Genomic DNA, 23377 nt, shown 5'->3' on the forward strand with positions numbered 1-23377 from the left:
TACTTTTTTTTTTAAAGCCTTTTACTTTTTGCAGTTTTGTTGGAGGGTAATTGCAGGAGAATGCATGCATACGAGTATGCAAATTAGGAGCAGGAGTGGGTCGTTCAATAAGTTCACGGTGATCTGATTGTGGCCTCAACACCACATTCCGCTTACCCTCGATAACCTTTGACTCTCTTGTTAGTCAAGAACCTATGTACCTATTACTATTTAAAAAAAATAAATTTAGAGTACCCAATTCACTTTTTTTCACAATTAAGGAGCAATTTAGCATGGCCAATCTACCTACCTTGCACATCTTTGGGTTTGTGAGGGTAAGATCCATGCAGACACAGAGAGAATGTGCAAACTCCACCCGGATAGTGACCGGGGCCGGAATCGAACCCGGGTCCTCTGCGCCTTGAGGCATCAGTGCTAACCACTGCCCCACTGTGCCGTCCAACCTTAAAAAATATATTAATTGTCCCTCTGGGGACAGAAAGTTCCAAAGATTCGCAACCTTCAAGAGAGAATTTCTTTTCATCTCCATCTTTATAGAAAAGTCTTCACTTTTAAACTGTGTCCCCTCGTTCAAGTCTCTCCCACAGGTGGAAATGTCTTTTCAGCATCCACCATAAGACCCTCAGGATCTTATGGTTCAATAAGATCACCCCTCAATCTTTCAAAATCCAAAGGATACATGCCCAACCTTGCCTCATAAGATAGTGTCCCCCCCCCCCCCCCCCCCCCCCCCCCCCCCCCCTCCCCAATTCCAGTTATCAGTCAAGTGAACCCTCTCTGAACTTCCAATGCATGAAAGAAAAGTAATTAAAGAGCCAAATTATATGTCAGGAGCTTTTCATTACACCAAATGTTATCAACACTTGGAAAAAATTGCAACTTGTTTAGAGAGTCCAGATTCAGTGTACCGGTTCAGAAAATAGCTGAATGAGTTTCATGCCATGGCAAATATCACTTTATACAAAAGGTCAGTAGGATGTTGGGTAGTATACTTCACAGTCATTATTTTCCTGAATCTGTTTTGATTGCTTTTGTAGTGGAGAGGAATTTAAGATTCCCTCGCACTTGAATTTTTTGTTTCTTAGAAAATTACAGGATTGCTACTGAGAGTGAACACTGGGGGACCTTGATATTTAGTAGTACGTGATTCATGATTGCTGATGACTGTCTGGTCTTGTCCTGTCACCCCTTCTCATGCTCTTAATTTGTTGCTTGGTTCTCAGTTGGACCATACTTAAACAGGTTTCCAAGTGATAAAAAAGGTATTTTGGTGTGATAGGCATAAGATGATGGTTGGTGATTCATTTTCATAACTCCTATTAAGCCAACAACAAAATCAGGTAAAAGAGCAAATGTGAAATTAGGAATTACAAGCCTTCCTCTGGATCAGGAAAATGCAAAAAGTCTCAATTGAAGTAGAGTTAGCCAATCTCAACCTCGCTTACAAAAAAATGCTACAATTGGTCTCAAATCCTAGGTCTGGATTTTGGATGAGGACAGCTTGGCTGCCCTCCAGTCAGCAGTTAATGCCTCAACTCGCAAATGAGGGAAGAACTTAGCTTCGAATGTGAAGGATATCAGGGACCTATAATGTAACTCCAATAGGAATCTATGCCTGCAGGAGAAAAGGGTGGAAGTAAAATGCTAATAACAGCCTTTTACCATAATTCCTTCAATAAAACCATGTAACTATTTAAGGAGAAATGTTTGACTTCATAATAAATCTAGCAGTGCAGTGAGCATTCTTGCACCAATTGATCGCTTTGTGCTGTTTGGGAAAATGCATACTCCATGGACATTCTTCTCATTGAAGAATTATTTTTATTAACAATCGGTGGTGATTGAATCCATACGAAGGCACGGATTATGAGCAGGAGTAAGCCAGCAACGACCTCCTCCGAAGACAAACACGGGACACAACCGACAGAGTGCCCTTCGTTGTCCGGAGTGCCCTTCGTTGTCCGGAGTGCCCTTCGTTGTCCGGAGTGCCCTTCGTTGTCCGGAGTGCCCTTCGTTGTCCGGAGTGCCCTTCGTTGTCCGGAGTGCCCTTCGTTGTCCGGAGTGCCCTTCGTTGTCCGGAGTGCCCTTCGTTGTCCGGAGTGCCCTTCGTTGCCCGGTGCGCCCTCCGTTGCCCGGTGCGCCCTCCGTTGCCCGGTGCGCCCTCCGTTGCCCGGTGCGCCCTCCGTTGCCCGGTGCGCCCTCCGTTGCCCGGTGCGCCCTCCGTTGCCCGGTGCGCCCTCCGTTGCCCGGAGCGCCCTCCGTTGCCCGGAGCGCCCTCCGTTGCCCGGAGCGCCCTCCGTTGCCCGGAGCGCCCTCCGTTGCCCGGAGCGCCCTCCGTTGCCCGGAGCGCCCTCCGTTGCCCGGAGCGCCCTCCGTTGCCCGGAGCGCCCTCCGTTGCCCGGAGCGCCCTCCGTTGCCCGGAGCGCCCCGGAGCGGAGAAACTACGGCATCATCTTCGCAGCCTTCAACACGTCATTGATAAAGATGAACATCTTGCCAAGGTCATCCGCACACCCCCACTACATGCCTTCAAACAACCGCGCAACCTCAAACAAACCATTGTTTGCAGCAAACTACCCAGCCTTCAGAACAGCGACCACAACACCACACAACCCTGCCATGGCAATCTCTGCAAGACGTGCCAGATCATCGACATGGGTACCACCATTACACGTGAGAACACCACCCCCCCAGGTACGTGGTACATATTCATGCGACTCGGCCAACGTTGTCTTCCTCATGCTGCAGGAAAGGATGTCCAGAAAGGTGGTACATTGGCGAGACCATGCAGACGCGGCAACGGATGAACGGAAATCAAGTGACAATCGGCAGGCAGGAATGTTCCCTTCCAGTCGGATAAGCGTTCTCCAAGGCGGCCTTCAGGACGCGCAACAATGCAGAATCGCCGGGACCTTGGATTCATGTCGCATTACATTCACTCCCCACCATCTGGCCTGGGCTTGCAAAATCCTACCAACTGTCCAGGCTTGAGACAATTCACACCTCTTTCATCTGTGATTATCCCTCTCTCCAGTTGCTCCATCTGGACCTGTAGAATTAATTAAAGACTCTCATTCAAAGTATCGTATTGCATCTTTGACTTTGTCTATATATAATATATATATATATATATATATTGACCTGAGGAAGGAGCGGTGATTCAAAACAAACCTGTTGGACTTCAACCTGGTGTTGTAAGACTTCTTACTGTATAATACAAGGTGCTGCTGCTTTATGTTGGTGAAGGGAGTTGATGTTTAACTTGGTGGATGGATCAAATGGTCTACTTTGAGCTGGGTGATGTTGAGGCTTCTTGAGCAAAAACAGAAAATGCTGGACAATCTCAGCAGGTCTGACAGCATCTGTGGAGAGAGAACAGAGCTAGCGTTTCAAGTCAGGATGACTTGTGTCAAAGCTTCCGCAGTAATTTGCTTTTAGCTTGAGCTTGAATATTGGAACTGGCTGCACTCATTTAGGCGAGTGGAAAATATTCTATTGCAACCCTGACTTCTGTCTTGTAGATAGTGGGCACGTTTTGAGGATTTAGAAGATGAGTTGCTCACTGCAGAAATCTCATTCTCGGACCTGTTCTTGTAGCCTCTGTATTTATATAGCTGGTCCAGATCAGTTTCTGGTCAATGGTGATCCCAAGCATGTTGACAGTGGGGGATTCGCGATGGTAATGACACGGAATGTCATGGAAAGATGGTTATATTCTGTATTGTTTGGAGATCGCCATTGCCTGGTACTTGTGTGGCATGTGAATTTTACTTATCACATACCAGCCCAAGACTGCTCGTTGAAACTACACCAAAGTTTGAAGTGATGCATTTTGATGTAAAAAATGGGGAAAGACAGTATGAACTCCATGGTATTTTAAAGCAGGAACAAAGACAGCTTTGGGTACATGTGCAGAAAGCTTAGAAGGTTGCAGGATGAGTTGAGAGGGCTGCTTTTTTTTTTAAAGAAGTGTATGCGGTTCTTGGCTTTATTTAGAGAAGAGTAGAGTAAAAAAGCAAGGTATGCTAAACCTTTGTATAAATCACTGGTTCAACCTCAGCTGGAGTACTATGTTCAATTTTGAACATCACGCTTTAAAAGGAATATCAAAATCTTGGAAAGAGCACAGAAACATTTCCAAGAATGATTCCAGGGATGAAGGATGTAACGTGGAGGGACTCGCAATGCTGATTTTCCTTGCAGCAAAGGAGATTTATCAAATAATTGTTGCTGATGGAAGAGGACCCAAATTTTGGTGATTGGCTAAAGGTGACATGATTAAACATTTCTTTACAATTACTGTGATCTGGAGGGCACTGCTCAAAACTATGTTGGAAGCAGATTCAATAGTATTGCTCGGGTGAGGGAATTGAATAAAAACTTGGATAAGATATAACAGGGCTATGGTTAGAGAGTAAAGTAGTTGAAGTAATTGGATAACTTTACCAAAGAGTTGGCACAGGCACAATGGGTCACTTGGCCTCATTTAGTGCTGCATCATTCCAAGCTTCTGCTTTATGGCAGTAGGAACTTTGGTGTAGCTTTGTTTCTGTTAGCTATAAATTTAGCTCACGAAGTGTTGGAAGTATTTAGCAGGACAGGTAGAATCTGTGGAGAGAAAAACCAAGTTAATATTTCAAGTTGAAATAGACTCTTCAGAACCTTCCAGCATTTTGGATGCTGGAATTCTGAATGAAAACAAAGTATTTTGCTTTTATTTCACTATTAAACTGTGCTCTTTCTCTTGGACAAAAATGCAAGAATACAACGGGCAGCACGGTAGCATAGTGGTTATCACTATGGCTTCACAGCGCCAGGGTCCCAAGTTCGATTCCCAGCTTGGGTCACTGTCTGTGTGGAGTGTGCACATTCTCCCCGTGTCTGCGTGGGCTTCCTCCGGATGCTCCGGTTTCCTCCCACAAGTCCCAAAGGACGTGCTATTTAGAATTTGGACATTCTGAATTCTCCCGCTGCATACTCGAACATGCACTGGAATGTGGCGACTAGGGGCTTTTCACAGTGACTTAATTGCAGTGTTAATGTAATCCTACTTGTGACAATAAAGATTATCAGAAACTCATTAGACCTGTGTTATAGAAGATGTTTCCTACTAGAATGTTTTTCTGCAAATAGTTTTGGCCAAAGTTATGCCACTTAACTGTTAATGTGGTCTGTAGCTGTGTTTGATCACAAAACATCAAATAACAATGTTGTTTCTAGCCCTGGGGTTTGACGCATCTGCATTTAATTAATTTTTTTCTTCCTTGACTTAAATACTAACTTGTAACCCATTTTTGTTCCATCAATTGGACCATAGTAAATATAGAACATACAGTGCAGAAGGAGTCCACCTGACCCATCGGGTCTGCACCGACCCACTTAACCCCTCACTTCCACCTTATCCCGATAAACCAATAACCCCTCCAAAACTTTTTAGCCACTAAGGGCAATTTATCATGGCCAATCCACCTAACCTGCACGTCTTTGGACTGTGGGAGGAAACCGAGCACCGGGAGGAAACCCACACAGACTCGGGAGAACATGCAGACTCTGCACAGACAGTGACCCAGTGGGGAATCGAACTTGGGACCCTGGCGCTGTGAAACCACAGTGCTATCCACTTGTGCTACCATGCTGTCCATGTATAGGTAGGCAGTTTCTTGACCCTATTTGGATCCAAAGAAAGGCACTGAAGTTGAGGATCTCCATACTGCAACATTTTTCCTGTGTTAAAAATACCTGTTGTACCTCTGACCCAATATTTAGCTACCAACATGCATGTAGGATTACTAGCAAGCATGCCATCAAATTTTATTTCCAAGTGTTCTCCTTTTTTAAGATCATGGTACAAAATAGTTCAGACACTGAAGAATCTCCAGGGCTGACAACTAAAAGAACACATGACCTGTGTGGGCCTAGGACCAAGCCTAGGAAAAACGACTAACTATCAGTTCCTTATCATCAGTGAAGGGGCAGCAGGGTAGCATGGTGGTTAGCATAAATGCTTCACAGCTCCAGGGTCCCAGGTTCGATTCCCGGCTGGGTCACTGTCTGTGTGGAGTCTGCACGTCCTCCCCCTGTGTGCGTGGGTTTCCTCCGGGTGCTCCGGTTTCCTCCCACAGTCCAAAGATGTGCGGGTTAGGTGGATTGGCCATACTAAATTGCCCGTAGTGTCCTAATAAAAGTAAGGTTAAGGGGGGGGGTTGTTGGGTTACGGGTATAGGGTGGATACGTGGGTTTGAGTAGGGTGATCATGGCTCGGCACAACATTGAGGGCCGAAGGGCCTGTTCTGTGCTGTACTGTTCTATGTTCTATCACTCTTTTTAAAATAAATCATATTACCAGTAAAGTGTATTAAGTATTATTGGGGTTTATCAGTATTGGTATGGCTTATTAATAAGGTTTATTTGTACTGATAAAGATTTATTTGCAGTATTAAGATTTATTTCAGTAGCAAATTATTAACTAACAAATAAATCACATTGCTGCTCCAACCTCTAAAGTGCCTGCACTGCATTATGTGGGAACACCAGAACACCTCAACAGGCCTAGATAACCATTTGTACAATAAGTATTAGTTGTTGCAGCAGCTTGAGCTCTGTGTTTTGGACCTTGAGCAGCAGCTGATGTCACCATAATGTGTCTGCGAGATTGAGAGTTTCATAGCGATTACGTTTATCAATGTGGTCACCCTATGATTTAAAAGTATGCAGGTACTGAGGAAATGGGTGACCACCAGACAGCTGAGTAGAAGCAGGCAGGTAGTGCAAGAGTCCCCTAAGTAATTCCACACTGCAACCAGTATTCCGTTCTGAATTCTGATTGAGTGCTGGTTCATCTGGGGGTGGCAGCCAGGTCTATGGCACAATGGGTGACTCAGCTGCACAAGGAAGACTGGAAGAGCAAGTGTGATGGATGATTTGATAGTTATGGGTATAGATATAGATGAGTGTTTCTGTAGCCTCCAACATGAATCCAGGATGGAATGTTGCCTTCCTGGTTCCAGGGTGAAGGATGTCATTGAGTAGCACCATGTGGGGGGAGGTGAAGAGCCAGCAGTCATAGTCCACCAGGTACAAATGATATTGGCAGAAAGAAGAATGTGGTTCTGCAATCATAATTTAGGGAACCAGATAGAAAAGTAGCAAGCAGAACCTCAAAAGTAGCGATCTCCGAATTAGTGCCATACACAATTGAGTGCAGAAAATGGGATGATAAAGCAGATGAATACATGCCTGGGTGATCATGTAAGAGGGAGGGCTTTAGTTTCTTGCATCATTGGGACCAACTCTGGGGGAGATGGGACGTGTACACGCTGAATGGGTTGCACCCAAATAGAACTGGGACTGAGGTTGTCGCAGGGTGTTTTTCTCATGCTATTGGGAAGGGTTTAAACTAACTTAGCAGGGTGTGGAAATCAGGAGATAACGTCAGAGGAATGCTAAGGTGCACTGAATACTGGGAGAAGCAGATAGCACTATAATAAGGAATAACAAGTTAATTGGTGGGGTTAGAGTAAGGGAGAAAGTAACAGAGGCTAATTTTCTTTAAATTCATTTACGGAATGTGGGCATCAATGGTTAGGTCAGCATTTATTGCCCATCCCTAGTTGTTAAGATGGTGTCAGACCCTACAAAACTCTGTCTGTATCTATTGGGTGCAATTGTCGCTCTTCCTAAATTTGAAATGTTCACGTTCTCATTCGCGATTTAAAAAGAGTCCAGTTAGAATTGACACTCCTTACACCATGTCATGAGCTGAATGATTAGATCTGCAACGGGGCAGGGCTGCTTTCCATTTAGCCTTGAAGGTTTTATTGCAACAATAGAGAAAAATGTATCCTATGTCCCACCGATAGTGGGAAAAGAAGTTGTGATCATCTATTCAACAGGATCTCCCTCTGAAAGAAAATGTACATTCTTGTGATTCTACTTGCTTTTTGGAGAAGATAATTTAGTAGAAACAGATTGATGCTGAAACTTAAGAACTTCACAGTTTGAAAGGGAAAGTAAACCTCTGTGCATGACTTTTTTTCAGGTTGCCATGAAGCACGTTTTGTTACTGTCTCCTCGGATGCTTAGAGGGAATGATCAAATCACAATGGGCGCGATTCTCCGCTCCCCACGCCGGGTGGGAGAATCGCGGGAGGGCCGGGCGAATCACGACACGCCGCCCTGGCACACCCCGCGATTCTCCCACCCTCGCCCCCAAAATGGCGTGTCACGTTTTGCAACACGCCGCTCGGAGAACCGCCGCTCGCCGTTTCTCACAGCGACTGGTGATTCTCCGGCCTGGATGGGCTGAGCAGCCTGACGAACCCGACCAGTTCACGCCGGCGTCAACCACACCTGGTCGCTGCCGGCGTGAACATTGCGCGACCGGTAAGTGGGGGGCCTGTGGGAGGCGGAGGGAGGATCGAGCACCACGGGCGTGCTCATCAGATGTCTGGCCCGCGATCGGTGCCCACCGATTGTCGGCCTGCGTCTCGAAAGGACGCACTCTTTTCCCTCCGCCGCCCTGCAAGATCAAGCCGCCATGTCTTGCGGGGCAGCGGAGGGGAAGACGGCATGCGTAGCTGATGTCACTTAGGAGCCGCCAGCCGCGTCATTCCCAGCGCGCCGCTTTGACGCAAGCGTCAAGGCCGGGCACTCGGGATTCATGCGGCGCCGCTCCTAGCCCTCCTCCGGGAGGGGAGAATAAGAGGCGAGGAACTGCCTCCGACGCCGGAGTGAAACACTCCGGGTGTCACTCCGGCGTCGGCACTCAGTCTCCCGTTGGGAGAATTGCACCCAATACCTTTCAATTAATAACTTTTTGTAAAGCTTACTCTTATGATCCTTGTATTGTTCTCCAAGATAGCCAAAGTCATAGTGTTTACAGATATTTATATGCACACCCATTTATAAACACTCGTAGTGTTTACAAAGAACATAGAACTATATGTTTAAACCAAAGCTAGTTTATTTTACACTACTTGAAATGGTTTGCACACTCTACTGAGTAACAGCTAACAAAGTAATAGTATTGAATCTATGTTACAGTAATTAAATTATCTCTCACTAATACAACCTACACTCTAACTCAACATCACACTATCCTTCATCAACTTCTCCATCAGCATCTCCCACAGTTTCTCATCAGCTTTCTCCCAGAATGCTCAGAGACGCAGACTTTTATAAGACTACTCAGTGATGCCATCTGGTGTCTATATACATGAGCATCTTCTTGTTAACCCTTTACTCTCCTTAGATTATACATATCATTACTCATATGTGCACGCTTCAATTATTTAATTTTGTCACTTCCCCAACTACACAAGTTTATCAGACAAATTGATTTTCTACTAATCTGCCAACTACTCCTGGAGTTCATTATAATTATATTTGTCAGGTATTTCCTTGGCATATACTGCCACATGAGGTGACTGTTGACCTTATTGAGCAGTAAAGATTACACACCAAATGCTGCTTTAATGGGTGATGACAAACTGTTGTTGAACTTCAATATGGTAGCTTAACTTATATACTTGACTACAATGGGACCTGCAGATCACAAAAGGTTAATCTTAGACACAAGTATACAGCAAGCTGTTTATGGTTAAAACTTTCATGATTCTTAGTAGTTCTCCTCTTCGTGATCGTCAAGTGCATGTAACTAAATTAAGCTAAAGGAATTGTTTGGTTTGTAAAAGTTAGCAGGCCAAAAGTGCTCATTAATGTGACCTTCAAACAGTTCAGCTGCCATTAAATAATGTTCCAGATGGTTTTGCAGCAGGCAGGAACACTTTAAATTTTAGGAAGGTCACAAGTTTGTTTTTGTAAGTTCCAAATGTTTTATAGGTTGGGTTTTCTCTTAACTGTCCACCGGGGTTACTTCTGATTATTATTATTTCCTGTGTGGATGAAGGCTGAGTTACATTGCCAAGTTCTCACTCAATGTCTCTCCTGCTACTCTGTCCCTCAAAAAAAGCATGCAGTCCACAATAGGACTTTGCAGCAGAAAAATAGGAGAAATTACCTGTCCAAAACAACAGTGCAGGGAAGTGATTTTTTTTTAAGGGAATGTCTTTCTGGCGAGCTGCCTGGTCTTTCTCCAGACAGTTGTCAGCAAATCTAAATTGAATATGGAGTCCAAAATTATTCTGAAGAATGAAGAATATTCTTGCTATATATGTAATCCAGGTTTTAATACATTCCGATTGACTGAACTGCTAAAATCAGAAATGGAATGTGATGAAATTTTGATCAGATCTGTCAATTTTTTCTTCATGAATGGGTATCTAGATTGCTGCATTTTAACATGTAACATTTCCCTTTAGGAAGTGAAGCAGGAATTTGTCAGAGAGCAGCGTTTTCATTCTTCTGCTGTACCTCCTCTTCGACGCGCAAAATCCCTTGACAGAAGAACCACTGAATCCATAATGACGGTAAAACTGTTGTCTTCATAGCATTGCAGTTGCTTGTGATTTTTATATACAGTCATATTTATTCCAATCAACAATCAAAAATCTGACTGAAACTTCCTCAATACCTCAGAGTTTATCCAGTTAGCAGTTGAGCAATGCAGACCACAAAACACACTGACTCCAATCATGTACTGCATCGAGTTAGCTAATGTTAACTTGAATAATTGTAAGCATTTTATATAATTGGTTACAGTGCCCCTGGATTGAAGAATGGAAAAATCATTCAAAGTCCCATTGACCTCTTTCAGGAAAATGTGCATGTGTGGATCTCTGAGGACAAAATCTAGATTGGCTATGATCCCAACATGTTTGAATATTCTGATGCATATGAACAATGGCCACTTGAATAAGGTGCTGGAGAATAGCCAGGGATCTGTGAATCCCTACTTCTGAAAGAAGGTCTATCTGCAGGAGGAAAATGTTTCATGAGTGACCATTGAAGTAGGTATAAAATAGTTCCACAAAGCTCCAACATAATATTACATATAATACTAGCATCCCTTCATTGTGAAAAGGAGCCTCTAACACCTTGAATAGAAAACACCAAATGATGATTGAAAACACATTTCTATATCTAACATTCCAAATGCAAACAAGGAATGAGGTAATAACTGGTCAAGTGATTGGTAAAATCTTTTTTTATTCTTTTGTGGGATGTTGGCGTCACAGGTAAAGCCAGCATTTATTGTCTGTCCCCAATTGCCCTTGAACTGAGTAGTTGAAGAGTCACCCGCATTGCTGTGGCCCTGGAGTCACACATAGACCAGTTTGGATAAGGATGGCAGATATCCTCCCCTAAAGGGCGTTCGTGAACCAGATGGGTATTTAGCTGATAGTTCACCATTACTGAGACTAGATTTATAATTCCAAATTTACTAATTGAATTCCAGTTTCACCAGCTGCCGTGAACCCATGTCCCCAGAGCATTTGCCTGGTTATATGGATTACAAGTCAAATAACATTACAACTACGCCACCATATTCCTGTCTACCCTGCTATCAATGCAGAAAGAAGCTTTGGATGCAATTTGAAGTCCACACATTCCATAGATATTTCTGAAATATGAGTATTTTTGAATTAGATCCAGTTGATTGTCAATGCAACTATTTACACATTCTATCTTCACACTCATCAAGCTAGATTAAATTGCTGTGGGACAGATTGACATACAGCAGGCACATCAAAACCCTAGACAAGTACCACCAGTGCTACCTCCACAAAATTCTGCAAATCCATTGGCAGAAGGGGCACACTAGCATTTATGTTCTCGCTCAGGCCAGGGTTGAAGCATTGACCATGATTGATCAGCTCTGCTGGCCCAGCCAAATCGCCTGCATGCCTGAAATGTGAAAAACGTGACTCCTGAAACAAGCGCTCTGTTCAGAGCTGCGGCACAGCAAGTGAACCACAGGAAATCAGAGGAAACCCTTCAAGGCCTTGTGAAAGTGCAAAATCCCCACCAATACCCAAGAATCCCTGACCCAAAAACCCCTTGAAGTGGAGGAAAAGCATCCGGGAAGGAGATGAACATCTCAGTTTCATCATCAAGAGCAAGCTGAAGCCAAGTATTGACGGCGAAAGGAACGCGTGGCAACCTGGGCACCCCACCCATCTGCTCTTCCAACCACCATCTGCCCCACCCGTGACCGAGACCGTTAGGTTGCACATTAGACTCCTCAGTCACCTGAGAACTAATTTTTTAGTGTGAAGCAGGTAATGAAGCAAGGGACAGCCTGAGAGAAGAGACAAATTTGTCCAGATAACTGACTTTATGGGCCTTATTTAAAAAGGGTTGTAAAGAAAAGCCTGGGATCTACAGACCAGTGAGCCTCAGTAGTAGGGAAACCATTGGAGGAAATTCTGAATGAGAGAATCTTTCTCCACTTGGAGAGGCAAGGTTTGATCAGGGATAGTCAGCATGGCTTTGTCAGAGAGAGATCATGCTGAACAAATTTGATGGACTTTTTTGAGGAGGTAACCAGGTGTGTAAATGAGGGTAGTACAGTTGATGTAGTTTATATGGATTTCAGCAAAGCTTTTGACAAGGTCCCACATGGGAGACATATAAGGCAAATGCACATGGAATACACAGTAATTTAATAAAGTGGATTCAAAATTGATTTAATTGTAAGAGAAGGAGGATGATGATAGACGGCTGCTTTAGTGACTGGAAGCCAATGCTCAGTCAGGTACCACAGGGATCTGCTGGGTCCCCTATTATTTGTCATTTATATAAACTAGATGGATGACTATGTTGAGGGATAGGATCAGCACGTTTGCAGATGACAAAGATTGGCCGGATGTTGAACAGTGAGGTTGAGTATCTTGGGTTATAGGAAGTTATAGATGGAATCGTCAAATGGGCAGAAAAGTGGCAGATGGAATTTAACCCTGAAACGTGTGAGGTGATACACTTTGGAAGGAGTAATTTGTCAAGGAAGTATTCAATGAATGACACGACAGTGGGAGGTTCCGAGGAACAAAGGGACCTTGGCGTGTTTGTCCATAGATCTCTGAAGGAGGGAGAGCAAGTTAATAGGATGTTGAAAAATGGATATGGGCCTCTTGCCTTTGTCAATCAAGGCATAGATTACAAAAGCAGAGCGGTCATGTTGGAGTTGTATCGAACTTTGGTGAGGCCACTGGAGACTGAGGGGGCGACCTGATCGAAGTGTACAAGATTAAGAGGAGCATGGACAGGGTGGATAGGGAGAAGCTGTTCCCCTTTGTTAAAGGGTTCGTCACGAGGGGACACAAGTTCAAGGTCAGGGGTAGGAGGTTTGGGCATAGAACAGGTAGGTATGTCAGTGTTTTTCAGGTTTTGGTGCAGATTCAATGGGCTGTATTTTCTATGATTTCTCATCTGCAAGCTGCACTCAGCGACGTCATCCAGAAACACCATGCCAATTTCCATTTGTATGCTGATGAACTCAGCACTATCCTCACCACCGTCTCAACCACTTCGTCTGCATCATTGTCTCTAAATTGTTGGCTGCTTGTCAGACATGAGCAGAAAGTTCTTCAAACTAAATATCAAGAAGATTGGCAGCACTGTGGTGCGGTGGTTAGCAGTGCAACCTCACAGCGCCGAGGTCCCAGGTTCGATTCCAGCCCTGGGTCACTGTTCATGTGGAGTTTGTACATTCTCCCCATGTTTGCGTGAATTTCACTTCTGCACCCCAAAGATGTGCAAGGTAGGTGGATTGGTTACGCTAAATTGCCCCTTAATTGGAAAATGGATTGGTACTCTAAATTTTTTTTAAAATGTAATCAAGATTGAAGTCCCTGCCCCAACTCCATTCCTCTCTCTTGCATCTGTCGACCTCAATATCATATTTGACCATGAGTTGAGCTTCCAACCACTTACTACATCATCACCAAACTGCCGATTACCACCTCCAAAACATGTCAGAGTCCACCCTGCTAATACTCCTTCACCCTACAAAAGTTTCTTCCACGCATTTGTTACCTCTGGATTTGACTATTACAGCACTTTCCTGGTTGCTCTTCCACCTTTCATACTCCATGAACTTCAGCTCACCCAAAGCTCTGGTACCTTGTCCTAACTTGCCCCATCATAAGCAACGCCTTTATTTTAAAATTCTAATCCTTATTTTTAAAATATTCCAAGGTCTTGCACTTTCCCAGCTCTGTAATCTCCAGCTCAGCAATCTGCTGAGATATCGGCGCATCTGCACTTTTTGCCTCTTGAACAGTTTTGATCACTTCACTGTGGGCAACTGTGTTTTCAGTTGCTGAGTCCCCAAGATCTGAAGTTACCTGTCTTCCCTCCTTTGATCAAGCTTTTGATCACCTACCCTAATATCCACTTTGTTACTGGGTGCCAATCTTGTTTAATTCTCCTGTGGGCAGCTTAGGATATTTTACTACATTAAAGGTGCTATATAAATACCAGCTATTACTGCTTTACATGTAAATATTCTCTCCTACATTTCTGCTACTTTGACATATATTCTTATGATGTATGAAGAATAAAACAAAGGTTGATCAGCTACCTAGCAGGGCATCTCATTTTTCAAATGGAAATAATATGCCATTAAAATCAATGAAGGGACAGTTAAGTTTCTAATAACCAAATATGGCATTGTTAGGATTAAATGGGGGCAATTAACACTACAAGCTGATGTCCTACTTTCTGTGCAGCTCATTGTTTTCCCCAGGTTTGTTCAAAGAAACATGACATAGTTTTTACATATTATAAATTCTGGCAGAACGGTCTCCTGTGCCATAAATGATTCGATTACTTTAATTCTATGATTCACTGAATTCAGTGAGAGTTTCTGGTAATCCTGGCCCTTTTAAAATGACTAATTGGAGCATTGACCACCAGTATTCTGTGTTGCAAGAAGGTTTTATCATGGTACTCCATACATTTCTTGTACCTATTAGCCAGAAGTATATTTACACATACGGGAAGGACCAACATTATAATAATACGGGAGATATTGGAATAATACTTTCAACGCGCTTCATTTAGCTGATTGACAAAAGTTATTGATGCAATACGTATTGCCGTAATTGAATCTACAAAATGTCTCCGTTTAACCAATGCCAGATGCTGCGATTTTGTTTTGAAATTGGGTTTTTGCTACATTAATGCTGCAAATTTGTCATGCAATTATGCTTTACATGTTTACAGCTTTAACGTCAAAGATCAATGCATTGACTTTTTTTTAGAAATTATGATTTAGCCTAATTGTGGTTCACTGATTGTTTTCATCACCATTACTTGCTAATGATCACTGATATTAAAATTCCTATATTCTTAAACAGGAAAGGACCATTAAACCCAACAACTCTTTCTTTTAAATATACCTCAAACTGGTCCCAATTTGTTGCACAACTATCCAGTAACTCGACTGAACACTTAGTTAGAATTGAACATCTTACCAAAAGGTGCCTGAGTTTTCCTTTTTCCCTTTAAAAAGCAAAAGTTCAAGTTGGGAGGATGGGTTCACACAATCACGATGATATGTTTCTTAGTTAAGTTTGAAATGGGGATAAATTTCTTCACTCAGCAGTTTGCGAATCTTTGAAATTTTTCACCCCAGAGATCTATGGGTGCTCCATCATTAAGTATTGTCACAACTAAGATTGATAGCGGTTCAATCCTTCAGGGAGTTGAGGGGTATGGGGATCAGTTAGCAAAGTGGAGTTGAGGTATATCATCAGCTATGACTACGTTGAATGGCAGAGCAGGCTCAAAGGGTCGAATGGCCTATTCCTGCTCCTATTTTCCCCCCTTGTCCTTTTCATTGTCCTGTGCCCAGTCTGCATGGCCCAGATTTTACTTCCAAACCAGTGGGCAAGGTAAATTCTGACCTTTTGAATTCGTGTTCTACATGTGCATGCCTGTATAAGTGAACAAAAATGAAAAAATTGTCATGTGCCTGTATAGAAATTTATCCAATCTATGGCCTCGTGTTTTAATATGTTAAAGGCACTATGGGAGGAATTTTATGATGTCCCCATGGCGTGTTTCTCGGCGGCGGAAGATGGCCTGCCGTTGGCCAGCGGCGGTATCTTCTGGTCCTGCAACTGTCAATGGGATTTGGGGATTTTGCTCTCTTTCCCTCCTCTCTCTCCTTACAAATTCAGCCAGAAACTGAACTTTCCTGGAATAAAGACTACTCCTGTGTTTGTGTGAAACTGTAAATGAATTATAAAGGTGCTTTCAAGTGTGCCCAGAACAATAATATGGGCAGCACGGTAGCACTATTGCTTCACAGCTCCAGGGTTCCAGATTCGATTCCCAGCTTGGGTCACTGTCTGTGTAGAATCTGCACGTTCTCCTCGTGTCTGCGTGAGTTTCCTCCCACAAGTCACCCTGCAAGGTGAATTGGATATTCTGAATTCTCCCTCTGTGTAGCTGAACAGACGCCGGAATGTGGCGACTAGGGGTTTTCCTCAGTAACTTCATTGCCGTGTAAATGTAAGCCTACTTGTGACAATAAAGATTATTGTTATTATTATTAAACCCTAGATTGGTAAAATGGACCTACAACATTTATTTGACTCATTACATTTCAAAAGTTGTACCTTTTGAATGAAATGAAAATCGTTTATTGTCACGAGTCGGCTTCAAATGAAGTTACTGTGAAAAGCCCCTAGTCGCCACATTCCGCCGCCTGTTTGGGGAGGCTGTTGCGGCAATCGAACCGTGCTGCTGGCCTGCTTGGTCTGCTTTCAAAGCCAGCGATTTAGCCCTGTGCTAAACAGCCCCTGCACCTTTTGTACCTGTAATTTTAAATTAAAGGATAGAAGTTCATTTTGTTAAATGTTATAATCACACTTTGAACTCCCTGTGCAACTCTTGGTATCCCATTTTTAAAATTAATGCATTAATGAAAGGTTAAGCAGAAAGTTTAATGAATTTAATATTGAACTTGCCAAAAGAGACGCACAATAAACTGGTTTTCAGTACAGAAAATAACCCAGAGAGGAGATATGACCTAGATGCTTTAAACATATGAGAGGGAAGCAGATTATTTAGCTTAGGCTATGATTTGAATATGAACTTGAAATTAATAGATTTCACAATGAGTGGTTTAATTAGACTTTTTAACCTAACAAAAGGGTGGGATGCGTAACATCAAAATTCTTTAAATTCCTACTCGATTCCCTTAAAAATAAACTGGCTAAGTATATGTTCATGCATAACATTAAAAAGATAAATATGAATTCATTTAAAACTTATTGAGATGCAGTAGCACTTGTTCTGTGATTATAAAAATTTCAACTGTGAAATTTAATGAGGTAGCATTGAACAAAACATTATAATAAATTAATTGGCCTGACGTTTTTCAAGGTTATCTTTGAGAGAGGCAGAACATAGAACATAGAAAGGAGAGAGGAAGATCAAATAGACATTTCATGTACGTTTCTCTTGGCATCTATCTTTCTAAAATAAATTTAGAGTACCTAATTCTTTTTACTAATTAAGGGGACAATTTAGCGTGGCCAATTCATCTACACTGCAATCTTTGGGTTGTGAGGTTGAGTCCCACCCAGACATAGGGAGAATGTGGAAACTCCACACGGACAGTGACCTGGGACCGGGATCGAACCCAAGTACTCGGTGCCGTGAGGCAGCAGAGATAACCACTGCGGCACCGTGCCGCCCATTTATATTGTATCTTGAACGATGAAGATATGACCCGTGAGTTGGCCTTGAGAGATTGGGGAAAGTTTCTTAAAGGGATGACAGTGGATAGGCAATGGCAAACATTCGAAGAATGCATGGGGGAACTACAGCAACTGTTCATTCCTGTCTGGCACAAAAGCAAATGGTAGAGGGCCAATCCATGGTTTACAAAGGAAATTAGAAATAGTATCCAATCCAAGGAAGAAGCATACAGATTGGCCAAGAAAAGTAATAGGTCTGTGGATTGGGAGCAGTTTAGAATTCAGCAAAGAAGGGCGAAGGGATTGATTAAGAAGGGGAAAGTACAGTACGAAAGGAAGCTTGCAAGGAACATAAAGACTGACACTGAGTTTCTATAGATTTGTGAAGAGAAAGAGATTGGTAAAGAGAAATGTAGGCCACCTGCAGACAGAAACAGGGGAATGCATAATAAGGGACAAAGAAATGGCTGAGCAAATGAATACATTATTTGGTTCTGTCTTCACAAAAGAGGACACCAGTCAGATACCAGAAAAGTTGGAGAATGAAAGGTTTAGTGAGAGGGAAGAACTGAGAGAGATCAACATTAGTAGAGAAATGCTGCTGGGAAAATTGATGGGATTGAAGGTGGATAAATCCCCAGGGCCTGAGAATCTGCATCCCAGAGTGCTTAAGGAGGTGGCTCTGGAAATAGTGGATGCATTGGTGGTCATCTTCCGGGATCCTATAGACTCTGGAACTGTCCCTGCAGATTGGAGGGTAGCTCACATCACTCCAATATTCAAAAAGGGAGGTAGAGAGAAAGCAGGGAATTATAGACTAGTAAACCTAACATCAGTAGTGGAGAAAATTCTTGAATCCATTATCAAGGACTTTATGGCGGAACATTTAAAAAGCAGTGGCAGGATCAGTCAGAGTCAGCATGGATTGATGAAGGGAAAATCATGCTTGACAAATCTGTTGGAATTCTTTGAAGATGTAACCAGTACAATTGAGGAGGGGGAGCCAGTCGATGTGGTATATTTGGACTTCCAGAAAGCATTTGACAAAATCCCGCATAAGAGGTTATTGTGCAAAATTAAAGTGCATGGGATTGGGGGAAATGTATTGAGGTGGATAGAAAACTGGTTGGCAGAGAGGAAGCAAAGAGTAGAGATTAATGGGTCCTTTTCAAATTGGTAGGTAGTAACTAGTGGTGTGCCACAGGGATTGGTGATGGGAGCCCAGCTATTCATAATATATATGAATAATTTGGATGAGGGAACATAATGTAACATCTCAAATTTGCAGATGATATCAAGTTGGGTGAACTGTGACGAGGATGCAGGAATCCTACAGCATGATCTGGACAGGTTGGGCGAGTGGGCAAATCAATGGCAGATGCAGTATAATTTGGATAAGTATGAGGTTATTCACTTTGAAAACAAAAACAATAAAGCAGATTAGTACCTGAATGGTTGTAAATTGGGAGGGGGGGAAGTGTGCAGCAGGACCTGGGTGTCCTTGTGCACCAGTCGCTGAAGGTAAGCATGCAGGTGCAGCAGGCGATAAAGAATGTACGTTGGCCTTCATTGCGGGACGTTTCGCAGGTATAGAAGCTGGGATGTGATTGCTGCAGTTATACAGGGCTTTTGGTGAGGCCACACCTGGAGTATTGTGTGCAGTTTTGGTCTCCTTCTCTGAGGACGGATGTTCTTGCTCTTGAGGGAGTGCAGTGAAGGTTTACCAGACTGATTCCAGGGATGGCGGGACTGTCATATGAGGAGAGGTAGACTAGACAGGCTAGATGCAGGGAAGATTTTACCAATGATAGGTGTGTCCAGAACCATGGGTCACAGCCTGAGGATTCAGAGTAAATAATTTTGGACAGATATAAGGAGACATTTCTTCATACAAAGAGTGGTGAGCCTGTGGAATTCATTACCACAGGAAGTACTTGATGCTAAAACTTTGAATATATTCAAGAGGCGGCTAAATACAGCATTTGGGGAGAATGGGATCAAAGGCTATGGGGAGAAAGCAGGATTAGGCCATTGAGTTGGATGATCAGCCATGATCATGATGAATGGCGGGGCAGGCTCGAAGGGCCAAAAGGCCTCTTCCTGCTCCTATCTTCTATGTATCTATGTATGTTATCAAATTTTAATGATGTAATAAAGTAGGCGGCATGGTGGCGCAGTGGTTAGTACTGTTGACTCAGTGCCGAGGACCCAGGTTTGATCCCGGCCCTAGGTCACTGTCCGTATGGAATTTGCACGTTCTAGCCGTGGTAAAAGATGTGCAGCGTAGGTAGATGGCCATGCTAAATTGCCCCCTAATTGGAAAAAAATAATTGGGAACTCTAAATTTATTTATTTTTAAATGACGTACTCCAAAATCAATTAATTGCTTTTGAAGTGCAGTTATTGTTATATTGGCAATTGTGGCGGTCAGTTTATACACAGCAAGCTCTCAAACAGTAACTGAGATGAATGGTGGCTGAAGGAGGAATATTGTACCGAATCAGAGGGCTCCCTTCTCCACTTTACTTGCCATGGAAACTTTGACATTCATGACTAGAAGTCTCTAACTCAAAGCAGCAACTTTAACATAGTACTATAAATGGCACTGTACCTAAAGGTCGATATTTATAATGCACTAAATCCTGGGTGCCTTTCAAATGCTGAACTTTGACTCCAAGCAAGAATGCTATCATATGAGTCATGCTGACTCTTTCACCTGAAATTACTCATCTTGCTCAGGTGATAAAATGTGGGGCAATTGTTAATCAGGCAATTTAGTCATGATAGATTCAGAATTAATTAAGGGAGTTTATTAGCATTTTCTGTCCTAATTTTCACCTATTTTCTTTTAGCCTGATCTCCTGAATTTTAAGAAAGGATGGATGGTAAAACTTGATGAAATGGGCCAGGTAAGAAAACTGCTGCTTATTTTATCGATTTTTTTTCTTATTGCTAAAGTTGCTGGCAGGCTTAAACAAATCAAGTTTACTTTAGTGGCGGCATAGTCTATGTAAGATCATGTATTGACGCAGACAAATACCATGGTGAATATAAAAGCAGCTACCTTTTTAACTTTGTAACATGTCTTTTGAATTCAGCAAGGTAACTAGAATGTTAAGTCTCCATATCTTGGTAGACAATAGAAACTTTTCCCTTTAGTGGAGGGGTCAATAACCAGGGAGCATGGATTTAAGATCAGGGAAAGGCAATTTAGATGGGATTGAAGATAAGACCTTTGCATCCAGAAGGTGATTGGAAGCTGGAACTTACTGCCTGAAAGGATGGTAGGCAGTTACTGCTTTTCATACATAACCAAAATTAGAAAATATAGTTCTCTGACAAAGGTTGGATGAATTGTACCAGTATTTTAAACATGCTGATCCAATATCAAAGAGAATCCTTTATCAGCTGATTTGTCACAGTCATATAGCACAGAAAGAGGCCTTTCGGCCCATCATGTCTGTGCCGGTCATCAAATACTTTTCTATTCTAATCTAATTTTCCAACACTTGGGCTGTAGTCTTGTGTGCTATGGTGTTCAAAGTCCTCATCTAAATGCTTCTTAAATGTTGAGAGTTCCTGCCACTACCACACTTTCAGGCAATGAGCTCCAGATTCCCACCACTCTCAAATCTCATCTAAATCTCATGCCTCATATCTTAAACCTATGCCCCCTGAATATTGACCCCCTACTCAGGGGAAAAGTTACTTCCTATCTACTCTATGTCCTTCACCCTCAGCCTTCTCTGCTCTAAAGAGAACCCCAGTCTAACCATTCTCTCTTCATAGCTGAAATGCTACAGCCGAGTCAACATCCTTTGAATCTCCTCTGCACGCTTTCTAGTGCAATCACATTCTTTCTATAGTGTAGTGGCTAGAACTGCATATAATGCAGTGCCTAATGAGTAATGAGCTCCATCATAACCTCCTTGCTCTTATATTTTATACCTTGGCTAATAAAGATAAATATCCCATTTGCCTTTTAAACTACCTAATCTACCTGTCCTGCTGCCTTCAGGGATCTGGGGACATATACCCCAAAGTCCCTCTGTTCCTCTGTACTTCCCAGTACCCCACCATTCATTGTGTATTATCTTGCCCTGTTAGTCCTCTCAAAATGCATTACCTCACACTTTTCAGGGTTAAATTCCATTTACTGTTGTTCTGCCCATCTGACCAGTCCTTCTACATTGTCCTGTAATCTAAGACTTTCCTCCTCACTACTTACCACATCACCGATTTTTGTGTCATCATCAAACTTGCTGATCATGCCCCTCACATTCCCATCTAGATCATTAATGTGCACTACAACAGCAAGGACCCAGCACCGATTGCTGCGGAACACCACTGGACACATGCTTCCAGTCACAAAAACAAAGTTTGCCAAATTTCCCAGGATTCCATGGATTCTTCACCACCTTGATCAATGGAAAATTCACATCAGATATCCTGCCATCTTCTCTCTTGCCTCATACAACAGCCTCAGATAAATTTCATCTGGGCCTGGGGATTTATCCACTTTTAATCTCACTAAAATTGCTAATACTTCCTCCCTCTCTATGCTATTCTGTTCATTATATCACAGCCACCCTCCCTGCTTTCTATACCTGCATTGCCCTTCTCCATATTGAACACCGATGCAAAATACTAATTTAATACCTCACATACATCTTTTGATTCCACCCATTGATTGTCATTTAACTAAATTACCATTAAATTACCTAGATCATTTTCCCAGGTTACCTCTCTTGCCCTTAATGTACTTGTAAAAGTCCTTGGGATTTTGCCCGTCAGGTTTTTTTGTCATGCCCCCATTTTGCTCTCCTGATTTTTTTAAGTACCAGCTCGCCCCCCCCCCCCCGCCCCTGCACTTTCTATACCCCTCTGGGGCATCCACTTTTTTCAGCCCCCTGTATCTACCAAAGGCTTTCTATTTTTCCTCTGGATAAAAGCAAATTACTGCGGATGCTGGAATCTGAAACGAAAGAGAAAATGTTGGAAAATCTCAAAGAACAAACAACAAAGAAATGTACAGCACAGGAACAGGCCCTTCGGCCCTCCAAGCCTGTGCCGGCCATGCTGTCCGTCTAAACTAAAATCTTTGACACTTCCTGCGTCCGTTTCCTTCTATTCCCATCCTATTTGTGTATTTGTCAAGATGCCCCTTAAATGTCACTATCGTCCCTGCTTCCACCACCTCCTCCGGCAACGAGTTCCAGACACCCACTACCCCCTGTGTAAAAAAGACTTGCCTCGTACATTTCCTCTAAACGTTGCCCCTCGCACCTTAAACCTATACCCCCGAATAATTGACTCCTCTATCCTGCAGAAAAGCCTTTGACTATCCACTCTGTCTATGCTCCTCATAATTTTGTAGACCTCTATCAGGTCGCCCCTCAACCTCCGTCGTTCCAGTGAGAACAAACTGAGTTTATTCAACCGCTTCTCATAGCTAATGCCCTCCATACCAGGCAACATCCTGGTAAATCTCTTCTGCACCCTCTCTAAAGCCTCCATATCCTTCTGGTAATGTGGCGACCAGAATTGAACACTATACTCCACGTGTGGCCTAACTAATGTTCTATACAGCTGCAACATGACTTGCCAATTCTTATACTCAATGCCCTGGCCAATGAAGGCAAGCATGCTGTATGCCTTCTTGACTACCTTCTCCACCTGTGTTGCCCCTTTCAGTGACCTGTGGACCTGTACACCTAGATCTCTCTGACTGTCAATACTCTTGAGGGTTCTACCATTCACTGTAT

The 23377-nt window shown here is 43.0% G+C and overlaps 1 protein-coding gene across 2 annotated transcripts in view; it reads left to right on the plus strand.

Moving 5' to 3' along the window:
• Window positions 1-23377, plus strand: part of LOC119952869 (myosin phosphatase Rho interacting protein) — a 626433-nt gene that overhangs the window by 403976 nt on the left and 199080 nt on the right. For both annotated transcript variants that reach the window (XM_038776448.1, XM_038776447.1), the window contains exons 9-10: window positions 10320-10427; window positions 20465-20521. In XM_038776448.1, the coding sequence (XP_038632376.1) occupies window positions 10320-10427; window positions 20465-20521 (165 nt within the window). The remainder of the gene's footprint in view (window positions 1-10319; window positions 10428-20464; window positions 20522-23377) is intronic.

The sequence above is a fragment of the Scyliorhinus canicula genome, chromosome 18, assembly GCF_902713615.1.
Source record: "Scyliorhinus canicula chromosome 18, sScyCan1.1, whole genome shotgun sequence".
Lineage (NCBI taxonomy): Eukaryota > Metazoa > Chordata > Chondrichthyes > Carcharhiniformes > Scyliorhinidae > Scyliorhinus > Scyliorhinus canicula.